Here is a 12,085-nt window from a genome sequence, read left to right on the forward strand (position 1 = left end):
GCCTGGAAGAGGCTGCTCAGGACAGGGATGGAGTCCCCATTCCTGCAAAGATTTATTTAGGTTGGACATGAGGGAAAATTCCTGCCTGGAAAGGGTTGGCCAGCCCTGGCAGGGGTGGATCCAATCTCCTCACCCATTCCTTGGTGTTTTCCTTTTGTCATTCCTCTCGCTCTCTCTTTTCCTTCCCTAATCCCTTTTGGAAGGGATTCAGCATTCAGCAAGCTCGGCCTCCTGGTTTTCCAGGATCCTGGAATTAGGGATGTGTTGGAGCAGAATCCACCTGAGCTGGCTGGGGGGTGATTTTGCTCCTGGACTGCTTTGGGAATGACCTTGGATGGAGAAATCAATCCAGGCTGGACAAGGCTTGGAGCAACCTGGGAGAGTGGAAGGTGTCCTGTGAAGGATCAGGAAGCAATCAGAGTGTGGCTGGAAAAGCTGCGGCTCTGGGCCATTCCTGTTGCTTTTCCAGCCGTGTCCTGCTGCGCAGGGATGATATCAGGGCAGAATTTTTTTCTTCCCTCTCTAATTTCCTTGACCCCTTTTTAACTCCGGGCGTTCCCGAGCGCAGGGCTCGGCCTTCCCATCTGGAAAACATTTGAGCCAGCAGGATCTGTGGCTTTGGAGGATCCCGGAGGTTGGGAGAAGGGAGGAAAAGTCAGGCAGCTGATGTTCAGGGGGTGCTGGGATGGCATTCCAGGGGGGAGCGGAGAATCCCGGGATGGGGGAGATGGAAGGATCATCTCATTCCCAGCCCACACATCTTCCATAGTCCAGGTTATTCCAAGCTGGCTCTGGGCACTTCCAGGGATGGGACAGCCACAGCTTCTCTTGGAATTCCATCCCAGTCCCTCACAACTCTCCCAGCCAGGAATTCCCATTGCTGGTGAGGGACTTGGGATGAGGACCTGGAGGGACAGGACTAAGGGAATGGCTTCCAGATGGGTTAGGTGGGATACTGGGAAGGAATCCCTGGCTGGGAGGGCGGTGAGAGACTGGGATGGAATTCCCAGAGAAGCTGTGGCTGCCCCTGGATCCCTGGAAGTGTCCAAGGGCAGGTTGGAATAACCTGGGCTTTGGAAGGTGTCCCTGCCCAGAGAACTGGATGATCCTTCAATCCCTTCCACCACAGAGCATTCCATGCTTGTGATAATCCCAGGATTAAACCTGTGATTCCGGGGGGTTCACTGTGTGCCAGACAACCGACTCCAGCGGCAATTCCAGGGTTCTGGAGTGCTTTGGGTGTGCTGATCCCAGCCTTCCCTGCCTCCTGTGCTGGACAGGTGCCTTCCCTTCCCGCTCCACTTGTTTTCCCGCTGTGTTCGGCAGGGCCTGGAATCTCATCCCACTCCAGGCTCCGGGGTTTTTTTTCCATGTGCTGCTCCACGCCGGAGCTCAGCTGCTCCCAATTACCTTTGCTGGCCCTGGGAGCGTTTGTGCCGGGAGAAGGCTCTGGAAGCGCCGACATCTGGTTGGGATTGGGGCCCTCGCAGGTTCGGCCGAGGTGGGTGGGTGCCTTTTCCTTCCGGCCCCTTCCAGCCTGTGCCGGGAATGCGCTTCCCTGGCTTTTCATCCGCGCCTGCCGCCCCCGCGGCCCGCTCCTCTTCCTCTCCCCCTGCTCCCCCGGACACATGTGGCCCAAATTAAGGGACCTGCTGTTGGAAAAGCGCTGGAAACCTGGGGCAGGTTGGGGAGGGGGGTTTACTTTGGGGATTTTCCCTGAAAATGAGGAAATTTCGCACTGAAATGAGGAAATTTTGCACTGAACTGAGGGATTTCATCCCAAGCCGGGCGGGGAAGAGTGAGGACAGCACGGAGCATGTCCCTCAGGGGTGGGAAAGGAGGAAAAATGGGATTTAGGGAGTATTTTTTTAATTACTATTGGAGTTTTTCCCCTGTCTTGTTTGTCTGTGTGGGTGCATTCCCGGGCTCCAAAGGCCGGAGTGGGAAGCACGAGGCCTGTCGTGACCAAGGAAGTTGTGGCACAAAGGGCAGGTGGACCAGTGGGAGAGGATCCAAGGGAACAGCTGGAGCTGTGGCAGGGGATATTCTGGATTTTGGGATAAGGTTCCCCACGAGGTGGTCAGGCACCGGAACAGGGAAGTGCTCATGGCACTGCCATTCCAGGAACCTTTGGACAACGCTCCCAGGTGGGATTTTGGAGTTGTCCTTGTGGGGCCAGGAGTTGGGACTCCGTAATTCTTAATTTTCCAGCTGGGTTGGGTTTCCAAACACCTGCGGCTGTTCCAGGGTGGATCCTGGAGGCATCTCCCGGTGCTTGGTGATTCCCACTGCAGACGGCGGCTCCTGCCTTGTGGAAATGGGATATCCCGCTCCCGGTTCACCTGGTAGCTGATAGGACTTCTCAAGGCTCTTTATCCCTAATTTGGGAAGCTTTGGATCCCCAAGACACTGGGGTCCATCCAGCAGGAGCACTCTGGGATGCTCAGATGGAAGCAAACCCAGGCTCCATTCTCGGGAATTTAAAGAAAAGGTGTTTGGGATTTGCTCCCAAAATGCCTCCAGTGTGGTGGGATTTACTCCGGAATGGCGTGTTTTTCCGGGATCATTCTTCACCATGTCCTCAGACCTCCCGGGTGAGTCAGGGAGTTGCTAAATTTGGGTTTTCCAGACAGATATTGGTGTCCCCAGATCCAGATTTGCCATCAAATCGGGAATGAGGCTGGGATGGATGGATGGATGGATGGAGAACCATGGAATGTTTGGGGTTGGAAGGGATTTTAAGGATCAGCACTTCCACTGGGAAGGGACACCTCCCACCAGGATGCTGCAAGCTGGCCTGGGACAATTCCAGGGATGGGGATATACTGGGGAGGCCCTGGCACAGATTTGGAAAGACTTCCATCTCTGGAAGTGTCCAAGTCCGGGTTGGAATAACCTGGTCTGTGGAATGTGTCTCTGCCCATGGAATGGGATGATCCTTAAAATCCCTTCCACCCCCAACTGTCATGGAATTCTGTGGTACCTCCCACTGTCTCTCAGGCTTTTCCAAAGCCTCTTCCCTGTATCCCTGACCCTCCCCCTCTGGGATGGGGAGAGCACCTGGAGCCTCATTCCCAAATCCTGAGCAGGCAGCAGGATTTGGTGTTCTGTGCAGTGCATCCATGCCCTTAATCCCAAGAAATGGTGGCATGGGAATGGAACTTCCTCTCCCACGATCCTGGTGCCTTGGGTGGTGTCTCATCCCAGCCGAAATCTCCCGCTCCATGATCCGGGATCTGGTGGGTGCAGAGTGTGTTGCCTCTTGATTTACCCATCCAAAGTCTCCAGCTTTCCTGGGATTCACTCCCACTTCTCCTTTCCTTTGGGGCGTTGGCCCCACCACGGAGCTGCCACTGAAATTCCCAACCCTCCAGATGTGCTGCCCCGGATTGCACCTCCAGGAACTCCAGTGGGATGTCCCTCCGCATCCCACCCCTCAACCCTGCTCTCCCTGTTTTTGGGGAGGTTCTGTGGAGAGGAACCCCTTCAGCCCTGGGGTGTCTTCCAGCTGCACTTCCCTGGATTTCTCTTCCCTATTCTCCGCGAATGCCAGGAGCGGGCGTGGTGCCAACTCCTGGGAGCCACTGCCGCTTCAAAATGGAGGCAGGAAGGGATCCATTTTCATCCAGGAGATGACAGGGATTCAGCCTTCCCGACCATCTGGAGAGCGGGAGCGGCAGGAATCTATCCCACCCTGCACAACACCTTCCCTGCATCCAGCCGGCCTGGCTCAGGGGATCTGGCCTTCAAATTCCTTCCAGAGCTCAGAGGGAGAATTCCAGTGGCCAGGCTCCGGTGGCTTAGGGAAAACCGGGAGCGAGGAGTGTTTGGCACCCGCTCCCGGCTTTTTGTAGGGATGACTCGAGTCGTTCCGGGGAGAGGCGGAGTTTTCCCCCCTGGAGTGTCCCTGTGCTGTGTTGGTGGTCTCGTACTGCTCCAGCTTTTTCAGACTCCTTTCAGGCTGGATCCCTGGGAATTTCATATCCCGGGATAACACCATAATTCTGTGTTCCCAGTGCCGGCATGGTTGGAAAATTAACGTGTGTCCAGCCGAAAGCTGGGAATTTTGGAGCAGTTTCAGCTGTGTGCCAAGGTGGGCAAAGGCCACATGCTTTCATCCCAAAAGAACTCCTCATTGTTCCCAGTTCCTGTTTATTTTAAGCTCCGGGAGGCTCGAGGAGGAACATATGTCCATCTGCTGCCTAATTGGATTTACAGAACCCAGACTTGGACAAATATTCCCGCTCCAAGCTGGAAAATGTCAGCCTGGAGCTGCTTTTGAAGCTGGGAATTGACTTTCCAGTCACCCGGGTTTTGCATTCTGGGGGGATTGGGAAGGGATTTTGCCGGAAAACTCGATTTTGGGGGCTAAACGAGCCTTTTTTTTTTCCCCAGGTTTATGCTCCCTCAGCCAGTACTGCCGACTACAACAGGGATTCTCCAGGTTATCCCTCCTCCAAACCAGCAACCAGCACTTTTCCCAGCTCCTTCTTCATGCAAGGTAGGAAGGAAACGGATTTTCCAGCTTTTTTTCTCCAGGTTTATATTTAATTTGTCTGTAGCTGAACCATTTTGGGATCGTTTTCCTAAAAACCGTGTCTCCATATCCCCGTTTCCCTGCACATGGAATTAGAGCTATGGGGTTAAAATGAGGCTGAATCCCGAATTTTTCCAGGTCTTGCTGCTTCCAGGTTATCGTGATTATGTGGAAATGCAAAGGAATTTGGGACAAATTAATTGATAACATTCCCAGAGTTGGGAAAGATCCACGTAAAATTCGACTCCTCATTTTTTGCCACATTGAGGGCAAAATTATCCACTTTTTAAGGATTAGCATCATAAAATCATGGAATTATTAGGGTTGCAAAAGCCCTCCAAGATTATCAAGCCTGACCATCCATGTCCCCACGTGCCACATCGACGTGTTCTTTGGATACTTCCAGGGATGGAAATCCACTACTGATTATTCCAGGGCTTGAGCACCCTTTCTGTGAAGGAATTTTTTCCTAATCCTTTTCATTTATTATCACCCCAAGAGCTCTGAAGCTCCTCTGGAATTCCAGAGCTGGAGATTACCAGGATTCTAATGATACATCAAAGATTTACCCTTGGAAGTGTCTGAGGCCAGGCTGGATGGGCTGGGAGCAACCTGGGATGGTGGGAGGTGTCCCTGCCAGTGGATTAGACAGTGTGGGATGTGCCTTCCGAACCAAAGTGCTCCATGATTCCCTGATTCCTGTCTTGCAGATGGCCACCACAGCAGCGACCCCTGGAGCTCCTCCAGCGGGATGAACCAACCTGGCTACGGGGGAATGCTGGGCAACTCTTCCCACATTCCCCAATCCAGCAGCTACTGCAGCCTCCACCCGCACGACCGCTTGGTGAGGATCCCGGGGAAGGGACAGCGGGACGGGATGAGGGCTTCCCAGAGAATCCATGGCTGCTCCGGCCCTGCAAGTGCCCAGGGTTGGAGCAACCTGGGCTGTGGAAAGTGTCCCTGCCCACGACAAGGGGTGGGATTGGAAGATCCTTAAAATCCCTTCCAACCCAACCCATTTTAGTGCTGGGAGACTTCCAGGGCTGGGATCTCCAACCTGGAGGTGTTGGAGCAGGTCCAGAGGAGACCACGGAGAGGCTCCAAGGGCTGGAGCCCGTCTGCCCTGGAGTCAGGCTGGGAGAGCTGGGAATATCCATCTGGAGAAGAGAAGGCTCCATGGAAACCTCAGAGCCCCTTCCAGGGCCTAAAGGGGCTCCAGGAGAACTGGAGAGGGACTTGGGATGAGGACCTGGAAGGACAGGACATAGGAAATGGCTTCCCACTGGATTAGATGGGATATTGGGAAGGAATTCCTGGTTGGGAGGGTGGGGAGGGGCTGGGATGGAATTCCCAGAGAAGCTGTGGCTGCCCCATCCGTGGGAGTGTCCAGGTTGGAATAACCTGGGCTATGGAAGGTGTCCCTGCCTGTGGGACCAGATGATCCTTCAATCCCTTCCAACCGCCCTCGGGACACCACAAGCAGTGTCCCACCCTCTCTGTAATCCCAGCATTCCCTGTTTTTCTCGGCACAGAGCTACCCATCCCACTCCTCAGCCGACATCAACTCCAGTCTTCCTCCGATGTCCACGTTCCACCGGAGCGGGACCAACCATTATAGCGCCTCGTCCTGCACCCCCCCGGCCAACGGCACCGACTCCATCCTGGGTGAGCCCGGGAGCAGTGCTGGGAGTCACCGCGGGCGCAGCCCGGGAACGATTAAAGACAGGAAATAAGAACCCCCTGTTTGGTCTCTCCGGGAGCCATTCCGTGATGAAGTGACAGGGAAATGGGGACACATGGTTCGGATTACACACGTGATTCCGTGCGGGATGGCGGAGCGGCACTAATGCTGGAGGAATGGAGGGTGGGGTTGACCAGCAACAGATGGATGTGGGGTTTTTTTAGGATCTGGGAACAAAGGAGGAACTAAACCAGGCTCAGAGGCCGAGTTCTCCCAGGGGTTGTGGATTCCTGGTCCCTGGAATTGTGCCAGGGCTTGGAGTTAGGCTGGTGGAAGGTGTCCCTGCCCATGGAACGGGATGAGCCGTGAGCTTCCCAATGTGGAGGATCTTCCCAGTGCCTTGCTGCCTCCTGGCTTGGCTTTTCTAGGCTGGAATATCGCTGTTTTTGAGTTCCTACCCTGAAGGAACCACCCTCTGCCATCCTTTCCTCCTTGAGGGACTTCCCAGATCTCTGCTCCCTTCTTGGGGCTCTTTCCCAATCCCTGGAAGTGTCCAAGGCCAGGTTGGAGCAACCTGGTCTCGTGGAAGCTTTCCCAGCCCATTAACGGTTGGAATGATGATCCCTGTGGTCCCTTTCCAACCCAAACCATTCCATAAGACTGGAAAAAAAAATCTCTAATAGAGTCAAGTGAGGCTGAATTAAATTAAAGGTGACTCTTCTCTAATTAAAAGCAATTAAATAACAAATTAATTAAATAAATGAATTCCTGAAGGTGGAGCAGGAGTAGGAATTTTGGGATGTTCCCCTGGCTGGTTTTACATGGAATTTTTTGCCTTGCAGCCAACAGAGGAAGTGGGGCAGCGGGAAGTTCGCAGACTGGTGATGCCCTGGGGAAAGCACTCGCCTCTGTAAGGAAACATTTACTTTGGAATTCCCATGTCAACCCCTTGGGAAGGGAATTTGAGTCCCAGTTCTCCGACTGGAGTTGCTGGAGATGAGCAGCAGATCGCCCCCCTGGAGCCCGTGCCGGCTGGAATAGGGGATAATCAGGGAAAGGGGGTGTTGGGAAAGCTTTAGAGGGAATTTTAGGGTAGGATAGGAGTGGAAAGAGGGGAAGGCTTGAGGTGTGCCAAGTCCATCCCACTTTTCCACGGGAGAGGGAACCCGGCAGCAGGAACTACTCCTGCACTCCCAGACCACCCTCCAACAGGATTCCTTTGGAAATCCCTGGAGGTTCTCTCTGTTCTATGGCAGCTCCACCTCTCCAGTTCATGTGGTGGCTGTTAAAGGCAGCAGTTCCCATGTTTTTCTGGGATAACCGGATGCGACGCTTCCCAGCTCCCACTGGGATATTCCCGCCCCGTTCCCGCTATCCCGGTGGCACTGGCTGCCCTTTAACCAGGACCATCCCTATTATTTTCTGGGCACAGTGGGTTCCTTTGAGTTCTCATGACACTCGTTCATAAAATGAAGTCGAGACAATAAAATGGTGTCGGAGCCGATCCCTGAAATCCCAATCCCTGCAGTCCCTTCCCAAGGGACTCGGTGTCCAGTTTCCTCCTCTCCTGTGCATCAAAGAGCTGACTGGCACAGCCGAGAGGCTTTCAACTCTCCTGGAATTAATTGACTGGATCGGAAGGAATTTTCCAGCCTGTCCTGCTTTCATTGAAATGAACGGAATGCATAAGAATTCCAAGCTTTTTTTTTTTGTCTGGATCGGGTTGTGACGGCTTTAGATTAATTGTGTATCATCTTTTAAAGATCTATTCTCCAGATCACACCAACAACAGCTTTTCATCAAATCCTTCAACTCCTGTTGGTTCTCCCCCTTCTCTCTCAGGTATTGTTATGATTCTATTTTACGGAACGGGTCCTCCTAAGGTGGGTTTTTTTTGGGAAGAGATCCCTACCCGAGCTCAGACCGGGGTGTCCTGCCTCGGTGTCCCGCCTCCGGTGCAGAGAGAAGGTTGTTGCAGCTCCCAGTGGATGTGTCTCCCAAAATATCCCAGGTTATCCCTGTGGAGCTTCCTGCACCTCAGGGACATCCCCCAGGAACGGCGGGGCGATGGTTTGGAGCTAAGTCTGGGCAGTTGGATTTTAGGAAGGTTTTTTTAGGATCAGGGAGGTAAAACACTGACACAGGTTGTCCAGAGGAGATGCTCCATCCCTGGATTTCTCCAGGGCGAGGCTGGACAAGACTTGGAGCAATGTGGGATAGTGAGAGGTGTCCCAGGGTTGGACTGAATGACCTTTAGAGGTCCCTTCCAACCCCGTTCCATTCCATGATTTAGTGATCCTGGACTTTATTGGAATATTTGCATCCTTTCCCCAAATCCCGAGGCCTGGGGTTGTTCTCATGAGCATCAGGAGGTGGAAATAGTCCTCGGACTGGCATTCCCAGTTTTTAATCCGTGACCCTTTTCCAGCTGGCTCCTCTTCCCAGCAGCACATCCTACCTCCCTGGAGATCCCACTTGGAGCCCAGGTGTAATTCAAGATCCCTTGGATCCCGATTAACTCACCGGGAATCCGGAGCCAGAGCTGAGGGTGCTGTGTCTCTGTAGGGCAGTGAAAAGTGGGATCGTCCCTTGCTCTCCATGGGGAGCTCCTGATCCTCTCAGGTGATGTCCCACTTCCCAGACATTCCTACGGGGATGAGACCCTTTGTGAAGGAGGGATGGTCAGGGCAGGTCCAGGAGGGCACCACACCCACCTTCATCCTGTAAAATCGGGATGAAACCTATGGAAGCGACAGAGGGACCACCTGAGCTGGCTTGGGGGATCCCACACTCCAAAAAACAACTTCCCACCCTTATTTTCCCTGGAATTACCCCAAAATTTAGAAGGGACTGTGTATCTCCTTCCTTTCCCTACAGAAGGGGCTGAGCCCGAGGGAGGATTCCCTGATAATTTGGGCTATGCTGCTTCCCAGTGGGAAATAGGGATAACCCAAGGTGAACCCAGTATAGAAAATTAGGGAATAGAAGTGGATTGAAGGAAGAGCTGGAATTGTTTCCTTGGCAAACTCCTGGAGAGCAGGAATCCCTTTTCCTCCCAGCGCAGCGAGGCCGAGTTTGAGCTCCAAGCGCAGGAGTTCCGCCGAGGCTCCCGCAGAGGAGCGCCTCGGGAAGCTCCGGCTCGGCATAGGCCATTCCCACGCCTCGGAAAAAGCGTCCCAGAAAAGTCGGGAACGTTGTGCTCGCCGAGTTCCAACGGTAACTCCGATTTTACTTATTAGCAGGAACAGCTGTTTGGTCTAGGAATGGAGGTCAAGCGGCATCATCTCCCAATTATGAAGGTCCCTTACACTCCCTGGTATGTTCCAACCGGTGACCTCCTTCCTGCGGGAATTCCTTGCATTCAGTGATGTCGTGCTCCATCCGCCGCTTCCTCCCACGCAGGTTTCGCGCGCCCGGAGCGGCCCTGGAAGTCTCATCCCTATGGAAGTCGCGTGGTGGAGCCGGGGCGGGGAGGGTTGGAGGTGCTCCCAAGAGGGAAGTGGGGTGTTGGGATCTACTGGAAAGGGGGTGAGGAGCAGGAAAGAGGGTGAGGAGGGAGATGGGGGGGGATGGATGGATGGGTGGATGGATGGGAGTAGGAAGATGTGGTAGACTCAGGATGGTGCGTCCGTGAGTCCTGTGGGGTGAGGGAGAGGATGGTCAGGGATCCTCATGGAATGAGGGAGATGATGGTCAGAAATCCCCATGGAATGAAGGAGATGATGGTCAGGGGTCCTGGAGTGATGGGGGTGATGGTCATGGTCCTCTCCCCATGGAGTGAGGGATCCCCATGGAATGAGGGAGGTGATGGTGAGGGATTTTCTCCTCATGGAATGACGGAGATGATGGTCTGGGGTCCCTATGGAGTGAGGGAGATGATGGTGAGGATTCTCTCCATGGGGAATGAGGAAGGTGATGGTCAGGGGTCTTCTCCTCATGGAATGAGGGAGATGATGGTCAGGGGTCCCCTGGAATGAGGGAGGTGATGGTCAGGGATCCCCATGGAATGAGGGATATGATGGTCAGGGGTCTCCTGGAGTGAGGGAGATGGTGGTCCTGGTCCTCTCCCTGCAGAGTGATGGAAGTGATGGTGAGGGGTCTCTGTGCAGTGATGGAGATGATGGTCCTGGTCCTGTCCCCACGGACCGAGGGAAGGGATGGTCTCCGTTGGAAGTATCGGGAAGTTTGCCGGAGTCAGGAATTAAGATGGGCTGGTTTTCCACCCCAATCCAGAAATCCTTGTGCTGATGGAAGCCAGTGTTTTCCAGGCTTTCCTGTGAAGGTTCTGGGGAGCAGGGGATGGCTGGGGGCTTTGCTGAGGAGCTCCGGCAGCTCTACCTGGTTCCCTTGGCAGCTCAGGGTCCTGGGGAGGTTCCATAGCCCTTGAGATTGTCCCGTTGGGATTCTCCAGCACCTGGAGACTGTCCTGGTGAAGTTCCAGGTTCTCCAGAACTTAGAAAGTGTCCTATTGAGGTTCCAGGTTCTCCAGCGCTTGGGAAGTGTCCTGTTGTGGTTCCTTAGCCCCTGGGAACTTCAGGGCTGTGCTGTTGAGGTTCTCCAGCACCTGGAGACTTGGGAAGTGTCCTGTTGTGGTTCCTTAGCCCCTGGGAACTTCAGGGCTGTGCTGTTGAGGTTCTCCAGCACCTGGAGACTTGGGAAGTGTCCTGGTGAGGTTCTAGATTCTCCAGCACTTGGGAAGTGTTCTGTTGATATTCCTTGGCCCTTGGGGACTCGGGAAATGTCCTGTTGAGGTTCCCCATCCCTTGGGAGCTCTGACCTGTAGGGATTAAACCCCCGTGGCTGCGGGACCTGGTAGTTCCTCCTCCTTTCCGTGTGTGATCCTAGGATTATTTGAGCGGGGAGGAAAATGGCAGTGAAACCTCTTTGTTTCTTTCCTTCTCCTGCTTTTCTTTTTGATTTTCCTTTGGAATTTTCAGTTTTTGAATCCTTCTTTTACGTCGCTCTCACTCCACCTCTGCTGAGACCTGGAGGGCGAATGCTGTCCTGGCCTGATTCATGTTCATGAGGAATCATTGAACCTGTTTTGCCCATGAAAATCAAAGCTGGACTCGTTAACATTCCTTAGGGCTCAACACTCCCCGGGGTTCAACCTTCCCTAGGGTGTGGAATTCCCTAGGGAAGCAAACCCGTTCCTTAAGAGAAAAAAAATCCAAGGAAAACCTAGTAAATCCAAGGATAATAAGGTGGAAGCACAAGGGGCTGAGCAGGGAGGCCTGACCGTATCCCGGGGCGGGCTCCTCATGCCATTCCCACTTTTCCCGCCCCGCAGCAGAGCCGGATCGAGGACCGGCTGGAGCGGCTGGACGACGCCATCCACGTGCTGCGGAACCATGCGGTGGGAGCGGCGCCCATGGCCGGGGCCCACGGGGACATGCATGGGCTGCTGGGCGCCCACAACGGCGCCATGGCCGGGCTGGGCGCCGGCTACGGCACCGGGCTGCTCTCGGCAAACCGCCACTCCATCATGGTGAGCGGGCACGGCCAGGTGGGCCACGGGCACAGCACGTGTGGGGCTGGTGGGAGCGTCCCGGTGGGAGAGGAGCAGCCCGGTGGGGTGGGAGTGGCTCCGGGGAAACGGGAGCGGCCCAGGGGGGCGGGAGTATCCCATTGGGATGGGAGGATCTGACTGGTGTAGGATGATCCCAGTGGAAACTGCCTCATGGGAATGAGAGAATCCCAGTGGGACAGGAGTATCCCAGTGGGAGCTGCCCCATGGCAGGAGAATCCTAGCGGGATCTACCCCATGGCAGTGGATCAGGAGCATCCCAATGGGGTAGGAGAATCCCAGTAACAGCTGCTCCATGGGAATGGGAGCATCCAAGTGGGACAGGAACATCCCATGGGGA

The 12,085-nt window shown here is 54.4% G+C and overlaps 1 protein-coding gene across 26 annotated transcripts in view; it reads left to right on the plus strand.

Annotated features, from left to right (window-relative positions):
- TCF4 (transcription factor 4) overlaps positions 1-12,085 on the plus strand; it is a 120,195-nt gene that overhangs the window by 101,711 nt on the left and 6,399 nt on the right. For 18 of the 26 annotated variants that reach the window (XM_027668612.1, XM_027668615.1, XM_027668614.1 and 15 more), the window contains 8 exons: positions 4,396-4,501; positions 5,248-5,381; positions 6,070-6,202; positions 7,061-7,128; positions 7,982-8,060; positions 9,458-9,534; positions 9,621-9,746; positions 11,512-11,706. In XM_027668612.1, coding sequence (XP_027524413.1) covers positions 4,396-4,501; positions 5,248-5,381; positions 6,070-6,202; positions 7,061-7,128; positions 7,982-8,060; positions 9,458-9,534; positions 9,621-9,746; positions 11,512-11,706 — 918 coding nt within the window. Of the gene's footprint in view, positions 1-4,395; positions 4,502-5,247; positions 5,382-6,069; positions 6,203-7,060; positions 7,129-7,981; positions 8,061-9,457; positions 9,535-9,620; positions 9,747-11,508; positions 11,707-12,085 lie in introns of all 26 variants that reach the window. The other 8 variants (XM_027668620.1, XM_027668616.1, XM_027668621.1 and 5 more) reach the window with 6 other exon arrangements.

This window comes from Corapipo altera, unplaced genomic scaffold, assembly GCF_003945725.1.
Source record: "Corapipo altera isolate COAL_440 unplaced genomic scaffold, ASM394572v1 205, whole genome shotgun sequence".
Lineage (NCBI taxonomy): Eukaryota > Metazoa > Chordata > Aves > Passeriformes > Pipridae > Corapipo > Corapipo altera.